Source organism: Monodon monoceros, unplaced genomic scaffold, assembly GCF_005190385.1.
Source record: "Monodon monoceros isolate NGI ecotype Baffin Bay Population unplaced genomic scaffold, NGI_Narwhal_1 Super_Scaffold_1, whole genome shotgun sequence".
Classification (NCBI taxonomy): domain Eukaryota; kingdom Metazoa; phylum Chordata; class Mammalia; order Artiodactyla; family Monodontidae; genus Monodon; species Monodon monoceros.
The window spans coordinates 78,904,243-78,930,866 of record NW_021703765.1 but is presented as its reverse complement, the minus strand read 5'-3'; the positions used below and the strand labels follow the sequence as shown (position 1 = coordinate 78,930,866).

The 26,624-nt window shown below is 36.9% G+C and overlaps 1 protein-coding gene and 1 non-coding gene across 5 annotated transcripts in view; both read left to right on the top strand.

Moving 5' to 3' along the window:
- The first annotated feature begins 3,166 nt into the window (after positions 1-3,166).
- The window catches only part of IFT81 (intraflagellar transport 81), an 84,954-nt gene continuing 61,496 nt past the window's right edge, over positions 3,167-26,624 (top strand). For 3 of the 4 annotated variants that reach the window (XM_029233988.1, XM_029234000.1, XM_029234010.1), the window contains exons 1-10: positions 3,167-3,266; positions 6,032-6,196; positions 6,722-6,825; positions 7,368-7,548; positions 11,197-11,286; positions 13,554-13,619; positions 13,933-14,043; positions 16,005-16,089; positions 21,553-21,716; positions 23,026-23,121. In XM_029233988.1, coding sequence (XP_029089821.1) covers positions 6,053-6,196; positions 6,722-6,825; positions 7,368-7,548; positions 11,197-11,286; positions 13,554-13,619; positions 13,933-14,043; positions 16,005-16,089; positions 21,553-21,716; positions 23,026-23,121 — 1,041 coding nt within the window. In that variant the 5' untranslated portion in view covers positions 3,167-3,266; positions 6,032-6,052. Of the gene's footprint in view, positions 3,267-3,673; positions 3,693-6,031; positions 6,197-6,721; positions 6,826-7,367; positions 7,549-11,196; positions 11,287-13,553; positions 13,620-13,932; positions 14,044-16,004; positions 16,090-21,552; positions 21,717-23,025; positions 23,122-26,624 lie in introns of those variants that run through there. The other variant, XM_029233995.1, reaches the window with a different exon arrangement.
- LOC114902317 lies at positions 7,823-7,930 on the top strand. Its single transcript, XR_003795473.1, has one exon. It is a non-coding gene; the product is annotated as a U6 spliceosomal RNA (small nuclear RNA).

Genomic DNA, 26,624 nt, shown 5'->3' with positions numbered 1-26,624 from the left:
TATCAGAGGGTTTTTGCTGAGAAGCAGATTGGGAATTTTAGTGCTTTGGTAGCAAGGGTAGAGTAGGTTTCAACAACAGTCTGATTTTACAACCAAAAACTGCTAAAGAATCCATATCTTAGGTCCCATAGTCTGCAACCATGAGCACCCAAGAAGCCAAAATTAACAAGAATTGAAAGGAAAAGACAAATCCAAGAAAGGCCACCCCTCCATTTACCCATGTCCCTGATGTGCATACCCTGCTTACCTGACTTAGCTAATAGAAGTGCTTTATCCATGAGACAGTGGAGTTATGTACATGAATGTTCATAGCAGCACTGTTTTTTATAGCCCCAAAGTGGAAACAATCCAAATGTCTATTAATAGATAAATGGATGAACAAAAATCCATACAATGAAATATTATTCTACCATAAAGTGGAATGAAGTACTGATATGTGCTACAACTTGGATGAACCTTGAAAATATTACAACTAAGTGAAAGAAGCCAGACACAAAGAGCCACATATTTTATGATTCCATTTATATGAAATGTCCAGAAAAGGCAAGTCCATAAAGAAGGAAAGCAGATTAATGGTTGCCAGGCGCTGAGAAGTGATGGTGGGTTTGCTTAATCACATTAAGCAAACTGGGAGAGGATGGCTAAAGGGAATGGGGTTTCTTTTTGGGGTAACGAAATGTTCTTGGATTAGATAGTGGTAATGGTTGCACAACTCTGTAAAGATGCTAAAAGCAACTGAATTGTATATTTTAAATGGGTGGATTGTATGTATGTGGATTATATCTTAATAAGGTATTAAAAAAAGAGTCAGGGTAGGAGTGGGAATCTTTCAGAGAGGCTGTCTCACATGACTGAGACTTCCCTTCACCTGTTAAAAGTGTCAACTATAGTTCAGCCAAGAGGCAGCTTTGGGGGTTTACAAGGAAGACTCAGTAAAGCATCTAAGGAAAAAAAAGCCTTCGTGTGTGTGGCTAAACTTGGGATGTACTCAGCAATGCCTCCACTGTTGTGAAATTGTTGCTCTTCTTGGATACCTCAATGAATCTTTTTATCTTAAATGAATCAAGGGGTGGTAACAAGTCTTCCTTTGGTCTGTGTGTGGGTCTGATAGATAGGCAGGGACCCAACATGTGCAAGGCTGCTCAATGTCTCTCTTCTTTGCTTCAGGTTGGAATATAAGCTTCTCAGTATATGGATCCCAGGAAGCATGCAGACTGGCTTCCAATTCTTTCCTGTGTTCCAGAGCAATCACATTAAGCACAAAATCAAGTTTGAGTGCAAAGAGTAGATTCCATTGCTTACTTGAATTGACACGTTCTTGTAACTGTAATAGCAGCAACAGGCAGAGGAGGAACTAAAAACTACTAGAAAAGCCACTCTTACCTTTGTATAGCTGACATCTTTAGGCTATAGAAGGAGCAAATCTAACCATCTCATTTTTTTAAAAAAGGGGACAAAAAAGGTAAAATGTCCTTAGCTCTTCCAGTATCGGGCACTGTTCTAATCGCTAAACCCATATCAACTCATGTAATCCTCGTATTATTATAGCCACATTTTAGAGATGAGGAAAAGAAATCTCAAGTGAGGCCATACAATGGCAATCCAATACCCAAATCCAGGGAGCCAGGAGAATCTCCTAACATAACACACCCAATAGGATCAAGTAATTATATAATCCCTTGTTTGCATCTTTTATTGTTTCTCTCAGAGTTATTTAATTTTTCAAGGTTTTAAGTGTTGCCTCCTCCAACTAGTCTTGAGCATCTGTGAGCTGGGACCTGTCTTAGTTTCTCTCCAAGCACCCTGCAGCCAGCAATGTACCCATCTTGGAATGTTTTGTTCCCTCTGCCCAAAAAACTCTCCCCTTTCTTGTTTGGCTAATTTTTACTAACCCTTAAACGTCACATTGTCCGATGGAACCTCTCCTAACAGTACAATCCCTTCAGCTCCAAATAAACTTGTGACCCTTCATCTGGATTCTCCCATCATTGGGTCCTTCTTTATAGCATTTGTCATAGTTATATTGGTGTTGCCTGTTCAATTGTCTCTCTTCTTGCATAGACTGTCAGCTCCGTGAGGACAGGGGCCAGGTAATTCCCTGCCTTCCACTGCATCCCCAGCAGCCAGCAAGGAGCAGGGCCTACAGGAGATGCCTAATATGGAATTTTTTTTGTTTTGTCTTGCTTTATTTTGTAAGTCTGATGCTAAATCTGTAGTTGGTTTCTTCCAAGATGTTTGAGCAGGCAACTAAGTTTTCAGGGTGTGAGGAATTTCATTTTTTTTTCTTCTCATTTCTCCATTGCCAGCTGACATCACGGAGTACAGTGGTTTCCACCCTAATAGGGGCAGTTCAAAATACCATTCATCAATTAAACTCTCCCCTGAAGCCAGTTAGTGCAGTCCCGGGATTCTCTCGGCTCCAGTCTTCCTGGCCTCCTCTGTGATCTAGACATGAAGATCTCCGCCCCCCACGCCTACCTCGTAGAACGTGAACCGCATGAAAATGTAAGAACTATATTCATTTCTGCAGGTGCCTAAAAATAGACTCTCAGAAGCCAAAGAGAGCCTTAGGCCATTTCCTTTTTTTTTAGGCTCTCAGAATATTAAAGAAACTCTGGATGAAAAAAATTAATTCCCAGTACGGGCTATGTGGCCCAATAATGTGACAAAGAAGCTGACATCTCTATGATGAATGTGCCTTCTGTTAATCTACAATTCACAGAAGAGACTACAATTGTTCCTACGTGTAACCTAATTTGGAGATACTTATGTCAAAAATCTAAATTTGAAGCCCAGGCCAAATGCTTTCTCAACCCAAATCCCACTGGCCCTGCCTCGAAGATGTCATCACCGATGTTTGGTGAAGGAAGGAGGGAAGGAAAGCAGGAAGGAGGGAAGGAGGAAAGAGCATACGAATTTAAACTAACATGGGTGAAAAACGAAGAGAGTGTTTCGTAAACTGCAAACTGCAGGACGCTTGGGAAAGTTTATTGCCACGGTAACAACCCCCAACTCTCTAAGCTGTCCGCAGTGGCTCAGAGCCTGTGAACCCAGTTTGCAGTGGGCCCCCCTCCCTCCGCCTTTCCCCTCCAGGGCCTTGGCCACAGAGCGCGCGCCCGGGGCCTCGCGGAAACGCGCCGAACCTCCCGCCCCCGGAAGTGATGTGTCCACGGCCTAGCAACCGTTGCCAAGGAGCTCGTCTCTAGGAACTCACTAGAGCCCGGATGCCTCCGGGGGGGGAAGTGGTTTCGTGAGGAGAATTTGAGGTAACTTCGCCAAGCCGCGGTCGGAAGCTCCCCCAAACCCCTAAGTAGGAGAGAACTCCTTCCCCTTCCCAGTGCAGCACCTCGAGAACGGAGGGGTAGCAGCAGTTCAACCCCAACATCGGGGGTCGGCCCCTGTGGTGCCTCGCAGTGATCCGGGCGGCTCTCCCGCGGGATGAACCGCAGGGGAGCCCAGAGCAGCCCTCGCGAGGTGCCTGGGTCTGACGTGGGGTCCTCTGTCCGCTCTCGCGAGCCCCGGGGCGTGAGGGGGTGGGGGAGATACTATTTTGGGGAATCTTGGGAGGCTGCTGGTCCAGCGTGCGTGCCAGCCTGGGACCAGGGCAGCGTCGTTTCTGTGCCGAGTTGTGCCAGATAAACGCATGTCCTGGTTTCAGTTCTTCTCCCCCACCCTCTCGGGTTCTTATGTGGGTGAGTGCTTGTGAATTAGTGTGGCGACTTTCCTTTGGAAGAGGGAGAGTGATTGCTTTTGCTAATTTTAGATCGCAGAGCCCACTGGGCACAGACAACCTACCTGTTCAGTACATCTTTGTCTCCTGGGAACGTTTTACTTGTTTGTCCAAGTATTCTGGTTTTGGGAAGGGAAAAAAGAATATACATCTGTGTGTATATGTTACGTTTTGTGTATGTGTAATTTCTACATGTATATAATTTCTAAAGAGTTAAAAATTAATATATCTGTGTGTGAAGGTTGTGACGTGGACTTATACTTAAAATACTTTCAACAGTGGAAAATTTGCATCTCCAGTGTGGATTTTTATTTCATTTATATAAAGTTTTCCTTTTATAGCTTAAAGGAAACAGTATGGAGGAAACCTCAAAATTTTAAGCCACATTGGTTATCTTTTCTACCATCTTTTGGCTTATTTTTCAAAAATAATCATTTACTCATAATTTTATCATACTTATGAGGAAATGAAAATATTTTTACATTTCAATGTTAGGCATCTAGCTCCACCCACCCACTTTAAAAAACCTATTTCAGAGCAAGGTGCATGCAGCTCCAATGAATGTCTTAAATAAAATAGCATCTCTTCATTTCATGGTTAGGAGCTATTAGAGAGCACTGAAGTATTTATTTCTCTCTTTTTTTTTTTTTGCGGTACGCGGGCCTCCCATTGCCGTGGCCTCCCCCGTTGCGGAGCACAGACTCCGGACGCGCAGCCCCACCGGCCACGGCTCACGGGCCCAGCCGCTCCGCGGCATGTGGGATCCTCCTGGACCGAGGCACGAACCCGTGTCCCCTGCATCGGCAGGCGGACTCTCAACCACTGCGCCACCAGGGAAGCCCTCTTTATTTCTTTTTTTAGTAGTTCATTTTTAAATTCATTTTTAAAAATAGCTACTCTAAAAAATTGCCTGTCTGCAAATTTCTACCACTTTTTCCCATACTAAACAAGTGATATCTGTGTGCAAGAAACACTAATAGCCTTGTTTAAACTGTTTCAGCAGTTAAATAATCAGGTAATCAATTTTTTTAAAAGTTATGATCTTCCTCACTGCCACTCTGTTTAGGCTTATGCTTATTTTCTGGCCTTGGGCCTGTGAACAAATTCAGTCTAGTGGAAGAAGTCACTGTTTTAGATGCAGTGGATATTCAGAGATAGAATTAGGCACAGATATGTCCTCATGGAATTTACAGTTTAGTAGAGAAGAGAAACTGTCGGTAAGTAACTAGTACAAAACAGAAAAGTAACTCCAGGAGAGCAGTGCAGATAAAGTGGTCAGCTTGGAGGGCAAATGCTGCTATTCTGATGCAGAACTGGGGGATAGCTTGAGAAAGATCTCCTAGAGGAACTTGGATTTGGAGGACAGGGCTTGAAACATGGTTAGGATTTGCACCTCTGGAGACGGGGGAAAGGGAGAACAGTCCTAGGCAGAAAAAACAGCATTAACTGAAGGCAGAGACGGAAAAGCTATTTAGGGAGCAGTGCTTATTTCAGTCAGCTGAAGTTTGAAAGGGTGTAAGGTAACAATTGGAAATAATATTGAGAAACTGTAAATTGAGCTAGATCTTAAAGGGTCTCAAAATCCAAGAAGTTTGGACTTTATTTTGTAGGCAATGAGATGCCTACAAAATGATTTGGAATGGGAGAGGCAGAGACTGGAACTATTGAAGGCAAAGGAAATGAAGGCCTTAATTACTCAAGGGTGGCAGAGTTGATGCATCAATGTGTGAAGAGTACCTTGTGGAGGAAACCAAAATAAAACCAAAGAGCGCACCCCCAAGGCTGAAGCTTGCAGCCTCTACCCAGCTTCAGGTGGTTGTGGCCATGTACCTAGTGGGTCCAAAGTTGCCAGATCTGATTTTCCAGAGAAATTGGTAATTTGGATTAATGTGGGCTGCTAATTAAAAATATATATATATTAGAAGCATGTTTACAGGCTAACAAGTTTTTACCTCTAGGTAGAAACTGTGAAGCTGAGTGGGAGAAATGTTAATGTCGGTGGATTTTGTATTCATTTGTCCACATTAATTCAATGTTAATTCAGATGATTGCTATCAGATGCATATACCAAAACACGTCACTAAATATTAACAGTATGTACTGTAGCATTCCTAATAAAGTCTGCATACTCTTTGTCTTTCAACAAAATAACCCCTTCACAGCATTTTATATGCCATGTAGAATACTTCCCATGCCTACTTCCTATGAACTTAATACTGACTTTCTGTTGACTGTATTTTGTTAATACAGAACTTTTGTTACCAATATTGAGGAATTTTTTTCTGTATTTTTACTCTTTAGTATAAATTATAAGACCTAATTATGAGTGATCAAATCAAATTCATCGTGGACAATCTCAATAAGGAGCCTTTTAGGAAGAACTATAACTTAATCACATTTGATTCCCTGGAGCCAATGCAACTATTACAAGTTCTCAGTGATGTTCTGGCTGAGATTGACCCAAAGGTAAGAGTTTTCTTTTTCTCTGTGATGAAAAGTGTGGCAAGAAGGCCAGTTTCTGCCACTAAATATCTGTGCGTCTAGGGCAAATTATTTAACCTCTCTGGGCCTAATTTTCCATGCCCGTAAAGCTATAGATAGTAGATGATCTTTAAGGTTTCTTAATAGCTCAAAAACTAAATTATCTACTTGTACCTTATTTAGAAATTATTTGTCTACTTCCAAACATAAATAGATTTGGTCCTGGAATGAAGATGCTTTTACGAAAGGTTTTATTGTGTTGCAAGTTGGCTCATGTCTCTCATACACTGGTCTTTTCCACTGAGACTTTTTTAAGCTTGACCTTCTTAATATGAATCCTGATTGTACTTGTATGTACCCTCACTTGGAATCTGGGGGCCTCCATACTTAATCTGTTTTTGAAGAGACCATTGTGACTGTTATGCTCTAGCAGAACAATTTTGTCAGTGAGTTTAAATATTGTACTTTGTTAGATATACAATAATAACATTTTTTCAATTTCTTTGTTAGCAAGTTGTTGATATCAGAGAGGAGATGCCAGAGCAGACAGCCAAAAGGATGTTGAGCCTTCTTGGTATCCTTAAATACAAACCTCCAGGAAATGCCACGGACATGTAAGAATCTGATCAAGTGTTGCTTTCTTAGAGCTGTGCTTTAATATCCAAACCTTCACAGTCAGTCTTTCTGGCAATACCTGTCTTCCCTAAGTCAGTGGCCTCAGAAAATCACTGAATTTCAAAATAATCTTGAATTCTTAATGTTATTTTGTCATGTAGGAGTCTTAAGTGAGTCAGTTCTTTCTCTTAATCAGAAAAGTCAGGCAAATCCATGATTCCATTTTATCATTTATCTGCCATCCTAGACAAAAACAATGACTTAAACCTGTCCAGTCAATGAAGTGAAGTATTTAGGCTGACTGTACTGGTTAATGGTTCCAAAACAACCTCCCTGTATATTCCAGTGATATATTAAAGGCCTAATTTTATGATTATTGTTAATGTGCAGACTGACTTTAGATTAGCCTTGGTTTTATCTTTTTAAAATAATCATAGAAAGCAATCAGGAAATTGTAAATTGGATTTTGAGCAAATGTTACCTCTTTTCAAGGTTTACTTACAAGCCTCTGTGTGTATGTGTGTTTATTTTCTTTTTATAGGAGTAACTTTCGTCAGGGTCTGGTGATTGGAAGTAAACCTGTGATTTACCCAGTGCTCCACTGGCTTCTTCAGAGGACTAATGAACTGAAGAAAAGAGCATATTTAGCTCGTTTTTTAATAAAACTTGAGGTACCAAGTGAGTTTCTTCAGGATGAAACCGTAGCTGATACCAATAAACAGGTATAACATATATAAATGGTATTTTTAAGCTATCCGTAGTGGATTTCAAGGTGCACACATTCAAATATATATTGATCTCACTTTAGTTTATTTGCTGTCTCCGTATTTCTAGTGGCATCAAAAGGTAAAATAGTTATCAGCTAATGTTCAGCTGTAATCACTTATGAAAATATTGACTTTTGCACACAAATACCTTTTTGGTGATAGAGTATGTGGATAGAAAAAAAACCCCTGAAATTTGGATCTTAGAATAATTTATTACTTAAGAATTGTGGTGCTCGCTCCGGCAGCACATATACTAAAAATTGGAACGACTCAGAGAAGGTTAGCATGGCCCCTGCGCAAGGATGACACGCAAATTCATGAAGTGTTCCATATTTTTTACTCAGCCATAAAAAGAAACGAAATTGAGTTATTTGTAGTGAGGTGGATGGACCTAGAGTCTGTCATACAGAGTGAAGTAAGTCAGAAAGAGAAAAACAAATACCGTATGCTAACATATATATATGGAATCTAAAAAAAAAAAAAAGTGTTCTGAAGAACCTAGGGGCAGGACAGGAATAAAGATGCAGACGTAGAGAATGGACTTGAGGACACGGGGAGGGGGAAGGGTAAGCTGGGACGAAGTGAGAGAGTGGCATGGACATATATACACTACCAAATGTAAAATCAATAGCTAGTGGGAAGCAGCTGCATAGCATAGGGAGATCAGCTCGGTGCTTTGTGACCACCTAGAGGGGTGGGATAGGAAAGGTGGGAGGGAGACGCAAAAGGGAGGAGATATGGGGATATATGTATATGTATAGCTGATTCACTTTGTTATAAAGCAGAAACTAACACACCATTGTAAAGCAATTATACTCCAATAAAGATGTTTAAAAATAAATAAATAAATGTGGGTTGAATAAAAAAAAAAAAAAAGAATTGTGGGTAGTTAGGATCCTGGGCTTGGGACTGCAGAATACTTTGTTGATCAGTTCTGTGACTGTATAATTTGTCATCCAAATCAGAGAGGAAAGGGGTTATCATAATTACACTGGAGCAAAAGATATAAATTGACAGTATGCCAGGTGAATTGGTACATGTGAGCACCTTCAAAGATTGTGTGTAGACAAAGAAGCCAAGCTTATGATCTCAAAGGATGTTCCAGTCAGGCAGAAGGTACAGAAAGGACCAGGAATTTGTAATTTCAGTGTACTTTCCTCTCCAGAGTTTTGGGGTGATACTGGGTTCTGGCCTTAAGGTCTTAAAGCTCTTGACTACTCAGGATTCTGGCTGGTCTGGCTCCTGGTCCTGGGATTTCAAAGCACATTGCTGATCAAAGACTATGGAAAGAAAGAATTTAGGCTTAAGATTTCAAAGAACTTTGATTTAAAAGAAAAAAATTTGCCTCTGTTTAGTGTTTGTGCTTTTGTTCTATAGTAGGTATGTAGACCGTTTTGTGCCAGTTTGTTGTGAGTAGTCTCTCAATCTGTCTCTCCCAATAGATTATGAGATCTATGAAAACAGATATCATGTCTTATCCATCTTTGTTTTCCTCCAGAGTTTGGTAGGGTTGCTTCTATATGGTATGTGCTCAAAATTTGTATTAATCGAAACAATCAACTAAATGTTTTTTCATCCATATATTTTGGATGAAATATATTTCATCCATAGCAGTCACTCAAAATAGAGTCAGTATTGATCTCTTAAGACATTTCTAGGGTTGAAAGATTTATGCAAATAATTATGTCAAATGTTACAGTAGATGCCTTGAGAAAAGTATAGCAGAATGAGACCACTGCAGCCCCTACCTTTGAATGCTTTACATAATGTAAGAAATAGAGAGGTGTAAATATGAAATATTTTATTTTATTATTTTATATTTTTAATTTTATTTTATTTATTGTAAATGTGAAATATTTTATCCTCCCTACCCTCCCACATCAATAAATTTTTTTTTTTTTTTTTTTTTTTTTTTTGTGGTACGTGGGCCTCTCACTGCTGTGGCCTCTCCCATTGCGGAGCACAGGCTCCGGACGCACAGGCTCAGCAGCCATGGCTCACGGGCCCAGCCACTCCGTGGCATGTGGGATCTTCCCGGACCGGGGCACGAACCCACGTCCCCTGCATTGGCAGGCGGACTCGCAACCACTGCGCCACCAGGGAAGCCCGCACATCAATAAATTTGATAGAAACTAATTCCTCTGGAGTAAGGTTATTTTATTTTATTTTTAAAATAAATTTATTTATTTATTTGCCTGTGTTGGGTCTTCGTTGCTGTGCGCAGGCTTTCTCTAGTTGGGGCGAGTGGGGGCAACTCTTCTTTGCGGGGCTCAGGCTTCTCGTTGCGGTGGCTTCTCTTGTTGCGGAGCGCGGGCTCTAGGCACGTGGGCTTCAGTAGTTGTGGCACGCGGGCTCTAGAGCGCCGGCTCGGTAGTTGTGGCGCACGGGCTTAGTTGCTCCGCGGCATGTGGGATCTTCCCGGACCAGGGCTCAAACCCGTGTCCCCTGCACTGGCAGGCGGATTCTTAAACACTGCACTACCAGGGACGTCCCTGGAGGAAGGTTATTAATAGGCTTTTACTAAACATGCCCAGCTAATTATTAATGGAAGGATTAATAATAAGACATGTTTGTCCTCGAAGCATGTTTGAAGTATATGTATAAAATGACTTACACATTTAACCATTTAGCAGAGAGCCTAATAAAAAATGAACATTGTGGGCTTCCCTGGTGGCGCAGTGGTTGAGAGTCCGCCTGCCAATGCAGGGGACACGGGTTCGTGCCCCGGTCCGGGAAGATCCTACATGCCGTGGAGCGGCTGGGCCCGTGAGCCATGGCCGCTGAGCCTGCGCGTCCGGAGCCTGTGCTCTGCAACGGGAGAGGCCACAACAGTGAGAGGCCCACGTACCGCAAAAAAAAAAAAAAAATGAACCTTGTCTTTCTGAATGAAGAGTTTTAGAGTGATTTACAGACTTGCAGAATATGATCAGTCAAGAAAAAATATTATTAATTTTCTGTCATTATCCACAAAAAGACCTATTTTTTAAAAATTTTGGATAAGAGTTCTGATTTTTTTCATTCATTTAACTACTTTTTATTGCACACCTGTATTGGTTATGCACTATGCTAGGCCGTAGGAATGTAGAAGTCTCCACAAGTAATATGATTCTTATCCTCCTGACTCTCACTGTCTAAATGAGGGAGACAGACAAGTAACTAGCAATTATAATTTTATATGATATTTACTCTGATATCATGGTGCTCTGATATGGAATAGGTACAGGGCTAGAGAAGGCTTCTTTGAGGATAGTGGTGTCTGTGCTGAGACCTGAAGGATTAATAGGAGCTATCCTGGCAAATGGTGAGGGAGTCATAGAGTATTCTCAGAGGGAATAGGGTGTGTAAAGTGAAGGTGGAATATTCCAGGGATTGAAAGAAGATCAACAAAGCTAGTGAACAGAGTGTTAGTTAGGGAAGTAACCAGAGAAGTCTTTAGAGGCCAGATTATATACACCAGCTTTTTTTGTGTCCTGTATAAATGTTTAAGGATATATTTAAATGCTGTTCTATACCGATTAAGTAATCACTTTAATAGATAACCTGATTAAGAAAAGCCTACTGGATCTAGTCACTGGTTTATAATTTTTTAACTTGTTCTTTTAGTATGAAGATTTGATGGAAGCCTTTAAAACTTTGCATAAAGAATGTGAGCAGCTCAAGACATTTGGATTTTCTACAGCAGAAATAAGAAGGGTAAAGGAAAAAAACATAATAACCATTTCTGGGGGAACTTGAATTAAATTCAGTATGAGTCTTAAGATTATGTGGAAACTAGTGATAGCAAGTGGCAAATTTTCTTTTGTAGGACCTTTGCTGATTCTTTACTGAAGAAATTAATGAGACCAGGGTAAATTCATAATTAGTTCTTATGTACTATATAGACCATTACCATGGATTAAAAGCAATTAAAATTTGGGTCTTTATCTAATATATATATATGATATAGAAAAAAATATATATGTGTGTGTGTATTTGGGATCATGCTATACATAATTATTTGTTTTTTTAATCATTACATGGGAATATATTCCCATTGTTATCTTTCTACAGTATGATTTTTCATGACTAAATTTATATTAATTAATTATTAATATTAATTTAATATTCTGTGGTATGGATAGTCTAACAATTTTTGGTGTTTTGTTTTCATTTTTTGCTGTCATAGATAATGCTGTGATTATCTTCTATATAAATTTATTTGGGGATACCTGCGATTGTTTCCTTAGAGTAAATTCCTAGAAGTAGAATTGCTTATTAAAGCATATGAGAATTTTTAGGACTTTTGATGTATGTTACTTAGTGTTCTCCAAAAAATGTCTTTATATTCTTGCTAGGTGTGTAAGTTCTTTCTCTAAACAATTGCTAATTCTCACTTTCATGGATTTTGTATTTTTAGAAATCACATCTTTATCTTCTCATTCAAACAGGAAACATTAGAAGTTGCTTCCTCAGGGAGGCCTTCCCTGATTCCCTAGATAGATTAGTTCCCCCCAGTTCTTTCTGTTTCATAACACTCATTACACTTATGATTATTTTAATGCCTGTCTTACCAACTGTATTTAAACCCAGTGAGGGCAGGGACCACGTCTACATATCTTGTTCACCACAGTATCCCCAGTGCCTATCACAGTGCCCTGCATGTGGGAGGTTCTCAATAAGAGTTTGAGAATGTATGTATGAATGTATAAGAAATGAAAGATGAACTCACATCTAATGGAAAAGAAAGACCCATAAGTAGATAGTTATCACAAAGTATGGAATAAGAGTGATGTCTAGCTATGGTTCCTCCATTATGTCATGTGAGTAAACTAAAACGATAAAATAACTTAGCGTCTGTGATTTTAATTTTATTAATTATTACCAAAGTATTTTTCAACATATTCTTTGTAAAGAAGTATGATTAAGCAAAAAATAGAAAATAATTCACTCAAAATGCCATGCTCTAGTGATAACTGCTACTGATATTTTAGTGAATATATTTAATATATTTTTCTTGGTATTGTATTATATATAAATGTTATAATCTGCTTCTTTCAAGTAATGTCATATCATGACTTTTTCTCATGTCATTCAACATTCTTCATGATTTTTAGTGATTTTCATTGTGTTGTGCCATAATTTACTTAATAATACTCAGACATTGGGTCATTTCCAAATTTTAGATATAATTGACATCTATGAGGATCTTTATAGATTCCCAGAGGGGAAATTACTGAGCCAGAATGCATACACATTTATTTTAAGACTTTTGATATTGTTCTTCAATATAATGCCACCAGTAGTAACAGTGCCTGTTTCCCCAAATCCTGTCAGTACTGACTACCGTATATATTTTTCCTTTTATTATTACTGTGAGAGTTAGCCTATTAGTTTTTTGGGTTAGGAAGGATTTTTTGTTTGTTTGTTTTCACTAGAAACTATTGTGGAGCTGGTTAAAAGACATTTTTGAAATCTTTATTTTTAGAAAGGGAATTGGTTAATTGACAAAACCAGATACAAATTTATGTCTTGAAAACACCATAGCCTTAAAAATAATATTGGTGGAAAATTGACAGAATATATAGTTTGGTATTTAACAGAGCAGACGGGATGTCAGCAGCTGTTGTTCATGTTTTTAGACCTGTACACTTTCCATTATAGAAGATCTTTGAAAAATCATGTGCCCATATTTGGAATCAGAACACAAATGTCTGGTTGGCAGCTTTACCTTACTGCTTTGTAACCTGTTTCAGTTGCTTTTCTAGATGAACACCAAGCTACCAAATAAATTACCCTGCATAAAGAACCCTGGGGTGAGGGGTGGGAATAGAAATGCCCTTCATCCAAAAGAGGATCTTTGTTCCTTAATGCTCTGGTTATAAATGATGGAAATGGTAGATGCATAATCATGTAAAGACCTTATCTGAATTCTACAGACAAAGAATACTTTTTCTTATAACGTCTTCTTGACTACTTTTTAGGATATCAGTGCAATGGAGGAAGAAAAGGATCAGCTCATTAAGAGAGTTGAACGTTTGAAGAAAAGGGTAAGGCAAGAATTAGCACTGTAAGACTTTGGCCCCAATTCCCAAGGACTTGCAAAGATTTAGGAATGCAAATAAAGGTTAAGCAAGGCATGAGTGTACATCGGAGGCTGGAGTCAAATACATTGATGGAAAGGGAATCTCCCTAGGCAGCAGCCCGAAACTTGTTAAGGACCTGGAGTCTGAAACTTTAGTGTCATCTCTAGGGAATACTGTTTACCAAAAGGAAATGATAAGTGGATGTCTGAGTCACATGACATGCTAATGTCTTTCTTAAACCTGATAGTAATATATACTATTTATTCCCTCACTGTAGGTGGAGACAGTTCAGAATCATCAACGGATGCTTAAAATAGCAAGGCAACTTCGAGTTGAGAAAGAGAGAGAAGAATTTCTTGCACAACAGAAACAGGAACAAAAGAATCAGGTACCCACATAAAAGTTTATATTCTCATTGTGAAAGAAATAGTTCCTGCTGATCATTCAAATGTAAAGAAGATTTTTTAGAATTGTAGTTCACGATTCCCTTTGTTAACATGATGAAATACTCTTTTTAAGAGTATTGTGTGGTGAGCTTCCCTGGTGGCGCAGTGGTTAAGAATCTGCCTGCCAATGCAGGGGACATGGGTTCGAGCCCTGGTGTGGGAAGATCCCACATGCCGTGGAGCAACTAAGCCCGTGAGCCACAACTACTGAGCCTGCACATCTGGAGCCTATACTCCGCAACGGGAGAGGCCGCAAGAGTGAGAGGCCCACGCACCGCGATGAAGAGTGGCCCCTGCTTGCCGCAACTGGAGAAAGCTGTTGCACAGAAACGACCCAACACAGCCAAAAATAAAATATAAAGTAAATAAATTTATAAAAACAAACAAACAACAACAAAAAGAGTATTGTGTGGCACCAACAGCAAAAACAATACCATCTTTTGGGTTCTATTCTCTGTAGGTATCTATACACTATCTTTTGGCCCATGCTTAACTCATGTTGTTCCAGCATTACAGAATATCCATTGTAATGTTAAGCAGTAAGAATAACTGCTAATAAAACTTCTAGAATCTCTAAAGGGTGTCCTGAGATTGTGGGGCTATGAAAGAACATCCATTTTATTCCACTGATCACTGTATTCTTTACACTTTACTCCATGGGCAAATAAGCAGATCTTGAAAAGGCTCAAAATTACCCACACTCCACGTTTTTAGACTTTGCCTTAAAGAAAAAATAATTTGGCCAGAATTTCTTTTTTTTTTTTAAATTTATTTATTTAATTTATTTATTTTTGGCTGCATTTGGTCTTCACTGCTGCGCGCAGGTTTTCTTTAGTTGCAGCGAGCAGGGGCTACTCTTTGCTGTGGTGCGCGGGCTTCTCATTGCAGAGGCTTCTCTTGTTGTGGAGCATGGGCTCTAGGCACACGGGCTTCAGTAGTTGCGGCGCATGGGCTCAGTGGTTGTGGCTCATGGGCTCTAGAGCACAGGCTCAGTAGTTGTGGCGCATGGGCTTAGTTGCTCCACGGCATGTGGGATCTTCCCGGACCAGGGCTCGAACCTGTGTCCCCTGCACTGGCAAGCGGATTCTTAACCACTGCGCCACCAGGGAATTCCCGGCCAGAAAGTATTTCTTCTATTTTATTAAAAATCTATCTTAGGGCTTCCCTGGTGGTGCAGTGGTTGAGAGTCCGCCTGCCGATGCAGGGGACATGGGTTCGTGCCCCGGTCCGGGAAGATTCCACATGCCGCGGAGCGACTGGGCCTGTGAGCCATGGCCGCTGAGCCTGCGCGTCAGGAGCCTGTGCTCCGCGACGGGAGAGGCCACAACAGTGAGAGGCCTGTGTACCGCCAAAAAAAAAAAAAAAAAAAATCTATCTTAAAACTGAGTAGACTTGTACATGAAAAATATATTTCAAATCAGCTTCATTTCCTACTAAGTGAGCAGTTTAGATGTTTGGCTCTTTTGGAACTTGGCTTGGCATCATAATAGTTACCCTGCAGCAGTAAGCTGCATTGCCCACGCCCTGAATGGTTACTTAGCATCAGTTTCTGATTCCTGAGCCATCATTTCTGAGAATGCTAGCATTCCTTAGAATAAAGAAAGCCATGTTTTAACGAGAAAAGCCTGGTGCATATATGTTTCTAACCAGCATTTTTCCTTGATCACCTAATTCAACAAATAACTAAAGAAAAAGTTTCTGAAAGCTTTTCTTTTAAGTTTTACATGAGAGGGTATTGAGTGAACCAATTACATTTTGGGTTTAGCTTAGTAATTTTTTAGTTCTTATCATTTGTTCCCTTTACAGCATAATAATTATGTGGAACTTGTATTTTTCATTGCATGTCTATGAATGGTAGGTTTCATTAGACTAAGGAAGTAATAGATCTAATTGTATTTTAAAGCTATTTCATGCAGTGCAGAGACTGCAAAGAATACAAAACCAGTTGAAAAGTATGCGCCATGCAGCAGCAGATGCGAAGCCTGAAAGTAAGTGGAAATTATATGATATAGATGATCATATAATATGTCATCATATTAGTGAGAATATTAATTTAAATCAGTAGTCTTCCTTACTAATGGGAACTAATTATCGTCAAGTGATAGCTCAACATTTTAGGGCATCATTTCCTAGCTAGTAAGTGACAGCCCTGATGAAGACATCCTTAAGTGTTCACCTGTGGTTTTTAAATTCCCTTTCAGTGTTTCGTCAGAGGGTGAACTAATGAAAACCACCATGGAGAGAGGCTCTCTGGTGTGTGAATGTATAAAATACTTAGAATGGATTTTATGAGAATGATGGATGGAAAAAATGTGAATATTGTTTTAGTGCCAGGGCTATAAAGAAAAAGAGTAAAATGCTGGATCCTTAAAACTGAGTGTTGTTTCATATTTTGGGTTGTGCTAATGACATGGGTATCCCTGGCTCTGCTGGCACATTAGCTTTACATAGAGGATACATTGTTCTGATATCCCAGATTATACCACCAAACCTATCCTAGGCATTTTTTAAGTGTGCTCATCAGAAGGGAGACCATGTAAATTGGAAGAGCAGTAAAAAGTTCTCATTGGTATTGGAGAAATATTTCAGTATAAATATCCAGCTATGGGAAGGTTAATTTATCTTTTTCTAGTATTCTGTGAAATATTATACTCTAAGATATAATATACAGAATGACTGTAATAAAAAAGACAGTCAATAACAGGTGTTGACAAGGATGTAGAGAAATTGGAACCTGCATACTTTGTTAGTGGGAATGTAAAATGATGCATCCACTTTGGAAAACAGTTTGGCAGTTCCTCAAAGTGTTAAACCTAGAATTACCATATGATCCGGCAATTTTATTCTACCCAAGAGAGTTTAAAACATATGTCCACCCAAAAACTTGTACATAAATGTTCATAGCAGCATTGTTCATAATAGCCAAAAAGTAAAAACAACCCCAGTATCCCTAAACTGATGAATGAATAAACAAACTGTAGCATATCCATACAGTGGAATGTTATTCAACAATAAAAGGAATGAAGTGTTGATACATGCTACAATATGCATGAACCCCAAAAACATCTTAAGTGAAAGAAACTAGTCACAAAAACATATTATATGACCCCATTTGTATGAAATTTCCAGAATAAGCAAATCCATAGAGATGGAAGTCAAACTAGTGATTGCCTAGGGTTAGGGAGCTGTAGGGGAGGACAGCTGTGTTGGTAGGTGGATGATGGGGGGAGGAGGTGACTGCTAGTGGGTATAGAGGCTTCTTTTGAAGCTGATTAAAATGGTCTAAAATTGATTGTGGTAATCGTTACACAATTCTGTGAATTTACTAAAAGCCATTGAATTGTACACTTTAAACAGATGAATTTTATGGCTGTGTGGTAAATTATATCTCAATAAAGCTGTTGAAAGAGATAATACAGTATTTCCTTGATTCTAGACACATGTTCTTTACCATTTTAATTGGTTTTGCAATTGAGATACATCTTATACTTTATGTATGCATTTCACATGGTATTTGTAATTTAGTTGATGGCACCTTAAAATCAAGGAAATACGGCATATTTAATTGATATTTAAGAAACCAGTATAGTACTCCCTATAAAATGTATGGTTCATACGTATTAATTAGTGGCTTTCCATAGAATCTCTGACTCCTCTCAGTCATAAATTCAGATTCAAGCAGTACCTGGAAGTTGCCATGCATTTAGTTGTTGGTGTCATTTGATTCCTTATTCACTAGGTTTTCACCTTTTAGGAGAATGTTTAGGACAAAAGAAAGTAATTTTTTAGTGCTTTTTTTCCTCCTTAGTCTTATATATAGTATATCTTTTTAGTATATGTTCTTCGGGTTTGATGTAGGTTCCTTCACATCTTTACTGTAAAAAATTAAGATAAATCTTCAAAAGAAATTCCTTAAATTATAGCCATTTAAAAATTAATATCAATAAGCAATTTGTTTTCATATGTCTATCCTTGCTAAGAAATTTCTAGAACTTAACATTAATAGTGAATTTTTGAAAATGAAGGTAATGTATATAAGAATTGAAAGATTTGGTATGCAGAAAAATTGATTGATCAGTACAGTTTAATACAACTTAAAATGTTAGCCTGAACATGTGTTTCTGCTTATCCTCAGTTTTATTTGGTTAAATATTTCTTGCTATTGTGTTTTAATTCTGGTAACTAAACAGAATATCCAAAGATATTTATAGTATTAGTAATATTTCATTTTTTGTTTGAATTGATAGACTTTGTTTTGCTTTGGCTTTCTAGCCTAAATAGAATTGTTTGGGCCAGGAAATACATAATTATTTAGTAATAAAATGGACAAATAAAGTTGTTCTGTTTTGGGCATCTCTCGAAATGTTGGTTTAAAATATTAATATAAGCAATATGTTAGTAGATGATGCTAAACAGTAAAGTCAATTGTGTTGTTACGCAGTAATAGAAGTAATTGGCTCAAAACCAATAGTCCATTAATTCAGTGTTTACTGGACATCTGCTACTTGTCAGATACTGTGCTAAGTGCTAGGAATAGAAAGAAAAGCTATTTCTATTAAAGTGCTCACAGTCTAATGGAGAAATGACAAGCAGTGGACAATTACAATGCAGTACGACAAATACACCGATGGAGCTCAGCACAGGCTCCCATGAGAACAAAGAGGCGTAGAGCACTAAACGCTAACACAGAGTCAAATGGTTTCCTGGAGGTGTGGCAATTGAGTTAAATTAAAGCTGGAGAGGTAGAGGAGTGGAAGACATTCCATGCCAAGGCAGAGTGACCTAAAAGAACATAAATGTAGTAAGCTAAGCAAATGATGGAGGAAGAAGTAGAGATAAAAGGGCAGGCTTCTTCTGACTGCTTGTCTTTGAAAAGAAAGCAAGGGAGAGAGTGTGCAGATGATTGAGAAATATAGTACTGTGCATAGATTGAGGCAGGGTAGTGGTCTAGTGGTGTTCACATTGCTGGAGAGTCAGTCAGACAAAGGAAGATTGGAAGATTCAGGAGGAAAAGGTGAGAATTGGTAACAACCTTTCCTGTGTGCTCCCATTGTGTCCCTGTATTGCGCTGAATGTTCTACAGCAGTTACCATAATATGTTAATTGTTGGCATATCTGACTCTGACACAGCTAAACAGGCTAGTCACCAAGTCATAATTGTTCTTTCTATTTTCAGGCCTTAGCACACAGATTACACACAGCCAGCATTCAGTAAACAATCTGTTAAATAGTTGGGTGGTGGGAGTAGAGACCTTAACCCTGCATAGGAAGAAAATGATCTTTTCCACGGGTAGGAGGGAAATTAAGTAAGAAAAAAAAAATGGCTGAAAATATAAAAATAAGGTATTATGTGTGCAATATATGTTTTTTGTGGATGGACAGGGAGTGGGGAGCAGGAAGTTAAGGAGTTCCTGATTTGTTGACATCTTTCTGGGAAGCAGAGTCTTAAGGATTATATTCAGCAGCCTAGGAAAAGAGTAAATTAAACAGATGTTCAGTTGCTTCAGGTATTTAGTTTAATAAGGTCCATCGAAATTTTTTAGTAACAACAAATGGCTTACAAAAAATTTCTGTTTGCTTAAATAACATAAAAGTATTTTTAGTATAACAGTATAATTTGTATTTTTTCAGAGTAACAGCTGTATTATAAAATACTCACTTGTTAATTCATCTTTATACTCTACATATTCCTGAGATTTGTTATGTAAAAGAAGCTACTCATTCAGTTGTAATAGGATCAGTGAGACGTTTTCAGAGGGTTTTTAATCAAAATGTTTGCGGAGATCTTAAGTGACCTTATATTTAATTTCACCAGGATTTTCAAAGATAATTTTTAAAAAACTGCATAGAAACGTGTCCACTTTTCATAAGTTAAAATTTTTAAGAGAAGAATTTAAAATGTGATGGAAACTCTGTTTTTGTTTTTTAATAGCTTTACTGAGGTAAAATGGACATACAGTAAACAGCACATGTTTAGAGTATACACTTGATAAGTTTTGACATACATATACACTAGTGAAACTGTCAACCTTAATCAAAATAACAAATATATCCATCACCCCTAAACATTTCCTTGTGCCCCTTTGTAATATCTCACTCCTGTCCCTCTCTGCCTCTCTAACCCACCCCAGGCAACCATTGATCTGCTTTCTGTTACTATAGATTGGTTTGTATTTTCTAGAATTAGAAACTTTTTTTAAATAAGGAAAGTAATATTAAAGAATTTTAAATCTTTAAAAACATTTTAGATTTTGATTTCTTGCATCTCTGATTACATGCACTATGTTTAAGAACTTGAAGGTGGAAAAACTAGTCATCTAATAGCCAAAGAAGCCAGGTGGTAGAGTTAATCGGAAACCATATAGGAATGTCTGCCTAATTATAGTGTGATTCAGTAAACACTTTCTTTTCCCTTCCTTTCCCCAGTCCCTAAAAAAAGAGGTGGAAAATTGTAGGGATGAATGGAAAACTCGTGAATTTACCATTAATAAATTTTTACACATTAATATACGGTTAGCACAGCAGAACTAAAAATAATTTTAAGGCTTTGGCTGAGATTTATTATGCAATCTACGTACATAGATTACTTAAACCGGAAATCCAGTGTTTTAAAAAGTCAAGCCAGAATTTGTAAATGTGTAATGGAGAGATCTGAAATAAACTTTTTAAAGCTCTCAAGGCTGGGAATTTATAACAAAACCATTATTCACTGAAAATCTGTATATGTGTATGTTTGTTCACTCTGCCAGAATAAGAAAATGTATTTTAAGTTGCCACTTAACTGTAAACTAATACTGCCAGAATAAGAAAATGTAATTTAAGTTGCCACTTAACTGTAAACTAATACTTTACAAAATCAAAACTACCAAACATGGAAAACTGAAAATGTTTATGAATGTAGATAATTTCTCTTTTTCAGATTTTAACTTGTACCTTTAGTAATATCTTCATTGGTTTAAAGCTAAAAATGATAATGTATTACCATTTATGAAGTATTAGGATAGAAATATAAATTGCATCATAAGTACTGCAAAAGAATAAATGACCACTTATAGAAGAAATAACCTGGATTAGATTTCATTTGTGTTGTGATGTGGTTCATGGATTCCTTAAATACTTAGACGACAAAATATGACCCAACAAAATGTTTGGCACCGTAAAGGTTATTTTTGCATATTGTGGACTGTAAAAGAATTAGGTGGTAATTTGGAAAGATCATAATATTACTTTTTCTATAATTTAAATATTCTTCTATGTAAATTGTTCTTCATTATCACTGTAATTAACAGCAAAAAATTTTGGTGGTCAATCTTTTATTGTTCTATACTAGGTATTATACAGAATGCTTTCAATGGATGTGCCGTACTATCCAGGTCTTATGTTTTAAAATGTACAAAGCATCACTTTACCTACTCTCTTGGGCTGAATATTCATTTATTTTATTTTTATAGGTTTAATGAAGAGGCTAGAGGAGGAGATAAAGTTTAATTCATATATGGTAACTGAAAAATTTCCTAAAGAATTAGAGAACAAGAAAAAAGAATTGCATTTTTTACAGAAAGTGGTTTCAGAGCCTGCTATGGGTCATTCTGATCTTCTCGAACTTGAATCTAAAGTAAGTAACAATCATCTTCTTTTTATAAGCTTCCAATTTTATCTCATCCCCACTCCTGTGAAAATTATGTGAACTGCTTTCTATAGTGTCCTACTCTTGACTCTTAAGTTAACCTGTGCTAAGAGCTGACAGCTCTTATGAGGAGTTGTTCTTTATGAGAAATTATAGCACATAACGCTGTCACTTAATCCACATGGTGTTATAAAAACCTAGTCAACTGATTAGGAAAGTGGGTAACTTGGATATATAAATTAATGTATATGATTGACTCGTAAGTTTATATATTCAGAATATAATAATTTAGTTGACAATTTTTAAAATATCATAAATGTGATTACTTTTTATTTCCAAGAATAATATTATAGCAATTTTGTATTTAAAGCTAATGTTTTTTATTAGCTTTTTATGCCTGCTTTGGAATTACTAAACTTGCTTGTAATGCTCATTGAAACCTGGTATCATAACATTTTTCTTCCCTAAAAACACTAATCAAATGTATATTTTTTAAAATAATAATTAAATATCATGAAAGTTGATTGAAAGATTTTGACTTTAATGTGCTTAATAGCCACTACAATTAAATACCTAATTCTAATGATTTTATTCTTTTAATTTATGTATAGAAATTAGTTGTCCAAGTCAGATTTGGCTCAGTTCAATGTTATAAGATTAACAGGAAAATTCTAGTTTTTCAAAGGATAGTTATACTGAAAGCCATGTAATTTAAAAAAATTTATTATAGGACTATATGCTTCTATTGGCTTTATTCAGTTTTACTACATTTGAGAAAAGTTTGGATTAATCAGTAGGATAAATGACAGCTATTATAGAATCATAGGTCATTCATTAGAACAGGAAGGGTTTTTAGATGTCATTCATGTCAACTCTCAGCTGGGTTCGTGAATTCCTTGTACTAAATCCCTGGGGAATGTTAGTCCAGATTTGCTTTATCACTTACAGTTACTTGAAAGTCACAGCCTAGGTGAAGGGATAACTTCAGATTTTTAGAAATCATCTTTTTGATAGTAATATATAAATATTTCATGTAGAATACTTTAGGATAATTTAGATATAGATGGTTAAATCCATGTAAGTAATCAAATTGTGTAAATATATATCATGAACTGTGATATGCAAGTTGTCTCTAAAAGTAATCGTAACAGCCCACTCATAATGTTAATGGAGCTGATCCTCCCATCAAATTACTGATAATAACAACTGTAAATTCAAAGTTTTGTTTGGCCAGATGTCCCTTAGTTTGGGTAATCATAGGCAGAGTTTTAACCTTTTTATTTTCATACTGTTTTAGATAAATGAAATAAACACACAGATCAGTCAGCTGATTGAAAAGAAAATGATGAGAAATGAGCCAATTGAAGGCAAACTGTCACTATATAGGCAACAGGTAAGACCACTCCTTTTGGCTCACATATTTAGGTCTGTAATCTTGTTGGTGAACATTTTCATTAATACCATGGTCTGTGTTATCGATAGTCTTAAAGTGAGAAGGAAGCAAAGAATAAATGTTCTCCTGTCATTGCTAATCTCCAGATTATAAGAAAGAATTTGTGGAAAAGCCACAAAAGACACATGTTCAGGTTTGAAATTCAATATATCTGATAATGCTTAGTTTCCTTAGTGTCTGCCAACTGTGGTGATAGAGCTCTTTGTGGTTATATCTGTGAGTGTGAAATTTGATTTTTTATATGAATGCTTACTTTAAGTGATATAAATAAGACTATTTATAATCTTTAATGAACTAAAGGCAATATACTTTTTCAGGTTTAAAGTTAGTTTGAAAAAATACAGAATAAATTGAATTTTAGTGCTAAGGCATTTATCATTTTATCCAGAAGTCATGAGGGTATATATGTTGTTATGTATTTCTAGACAGAAGGCTCAAATGACAGCCATGGATTACCTGACAAGAACCTTGGCAAGAAGAGTTTAGTGTGAAGAGCATTCTGTAACCTCAGAAAATACTGAGCCACATAACAAAGCATTATTCAAGGATGCTAGAATTTTTAAAAAAACCTTTTTATAATGGAAAAATTTAACCATATACAAAGGTAGAGAAAATAGTTCAGTAAACCCTCGTGTGTCCCTCAGCTATAGCAATCATGGCCATTCTTATTTCATCTATACCCCCCGCCCCAGCTGGATTATTTGAAGCAAATCTTAGACTTCATATAATTTCATCTACAAATATCTCAGAACGTATCTTTAAAAAATACTTTTAAAAAACTTAACATACCACATTTGAAAACTTTTATTACTTCCTTAATATTGGCAAATATCCAATCAATGTTCAGATTTCCTTGATTGTCTCTTTGTTTCTTTTTTTCCTTTCCTGTTTTTTTTTGTCCCCCAGTGGCTTTGTTTTAATTAGGATCCATACAGGATTTATACACTGCATTTGGTTGATATATTTGTCTCTTTTAATCTATAGGCTCTCTTCCCTACTTATTTAATCTCTTTTAATCTATAGGCTCTCTTCCCTACTTATTTATCCATTCATTTAATAATTTTCTTGCAGTTTTTTTAATTGAAACTTGTTTATTTATCCTATAGCATTTCCCATAGTTGGTGTTTTACTGATTGCAGCCTGATGGTGTCCTTTTAAAATGTTCCTCTGTTTCCTGTATTTCCTATATCTTAGATCTAGAAGCTTGAACAGGTTCTGTTTTGATTTTTTTCTTTTTTTTTGGTCAAGAATATTCTCTAAGTGGTATTTTATACTTTCATTTGGAGGGACTAATGTCTGGTTGTCTCTTTTTTTGTGATTTTTTTTGTGCCATTGATTATCAGTGCCTGCCCATTTATTTCATTAGGGATAATAAAATGTTGATACTATGATTCCTTCTTCATTTATTAGCAGGACTACTTCTTTTATTGAAATACAGTTGATTTACAGTGTTGTGTTAATTTCTGTTGTACAGCAAAGTGAATCAGTTATACATATATACATTCTTTTTTTATATTCTTTTCCATTATGGCTTATCACAGAATATTGAGTATAGTTCCCTGTGCTGTACAGTAGGACCTTGTTTTTGTCTTTCTCTTTCTGACTTACTTTACTTAGTATGATAATCTCTAGGTCCATCCATGTAGCTGCAAATGGCATTATTTCATTCTTTTTTTATGGCTGAGTAGTATTCCACTGTATATATATACCACATCTTTATCCACTCATCTGTCAATGGACATTTAGGTTGTTTCCATGTCTTGGCTGTTGTGAATAGTGCTGCTATGAACATAGGGGTGCATGTGTCTTTTTGAGTTATGTTTTTGTCCATATATATGCCCAGGAGTAGTATTGCTGGATCATATGGCAACTCTATTTTCAGTTTTTTGAGGAACCTCCATACTGTTTTCCACAGTGGCTGCACTAATTTAGATTCCGACCAACCGTGTAGGAGGGTTCCCTTTTCTCCACACCCTCTCCAGCATTTGTTATTTGTAGACGTCTTAATGATGGCCATTCTGACTGGTGTGAGGTGGTACCTCATTGTAGTTTTGACTTGCATTTCTCTAATAATTAGCGATGTTGGAGCTGGACTACTTCTGAAAAGAGAAACCTCCTCTCATCAGCTATTTGGTTATCCTAGAGTATAGTTCATATAGGAAAGTCAGGGTACATGCTTGATTCTTATTTTTATTTTTCAGTTTTCAAAATGGATTGGTTATGTCTAACATTAAAAATGATTAATTAGGGTTAGTTTTTAATTTTTTTGGTTTCTTATCTATTTAATGTTATTATGAACCATAGATGTAATGAAATTTAGGTTGCAGACATTTCCCTTAATGATGCTCAAATTGTCCCATTTTTGGCTGGTAGGAGGCTTTTCCAGTTAACTTCTGAGTCCTTTTAAAATACTGTTTGTCTTTGATAACATCCTTGCTTTCTGGTATGATTAAGATAGTTTCTAGGCTCATCTTTTACATTTCCTACCCCAGTCTTGGAATTAGACTTTCTTCTATGAGCCTGATATGTTTTAGTAGGAAATGATATTTACAGACCACAATCTGGTATTAGTACTTCTCATTGCTACTGGGGTGGCCATTGTTTTTAGGTCTTTTTAGTGGACAGAGCTAGGAAGTATTTTTTCTGTTTCTCTCTCATAAAGTACACCATGAGTTCATACTGATCCTTTCAGTTCAGATTCAAGACTACTGGTTTTTTTTGTTTGTTTGTTTTTAGTTTATATAAAAATTTATTTGACCAAAATGTAGAAAGAATCTACGTACCATAAACAAAGTAAAAAGGCAAATACCAAACTGGGGAAAATGTTACACTTATAAGCTAGATAAAGAGTAAATATTCCTGATATGTAAAGAGTTTCCAAAACTAGAAAAAAAAGGCCTACAACCCTATAGAAAAATAGGTATAGATAGGAAGGGACAATTCACAGAAAAAGAATTAAAATGACTGTTACTCATGTGAAAAGATGCTCAACCTTGTTTATGGTAAGATAAAAATAATTAAAACTTGATTCTTATTTTTATTTTTCAGTTTTCAAAATGGATTGGTTACGTCTAACATTAAAAATGATTAATTAGGGTTAGTTTTAAAGTTTTTTGGTTTCTTATCTATTTAATGTTATTATGAACCAAGAATCTAAATGAAAAGTGTGGGTTTTATTCAGTTGCACAACTTGCTAGTGTATCTCCTGGATAGTGTAATGCTTAGTGAGGGGCAGAAAATTCAGATAAGCTAGAAGCACAGGGTGATTTTTAGTCAGAATTGTAAGCCTGAGTTGGCCCCCACACTGCTGGGGAATGTGGAATGTTTCAGCTCTGAAATATTAACTGAGAAAGCAGAAATATAACAAAGCCAAATTCTGCAGCCCTGTCTACAAAATACTCCATATCCAGTTTAATCAGGTGTTTCTTGGTCTTTTATTAACT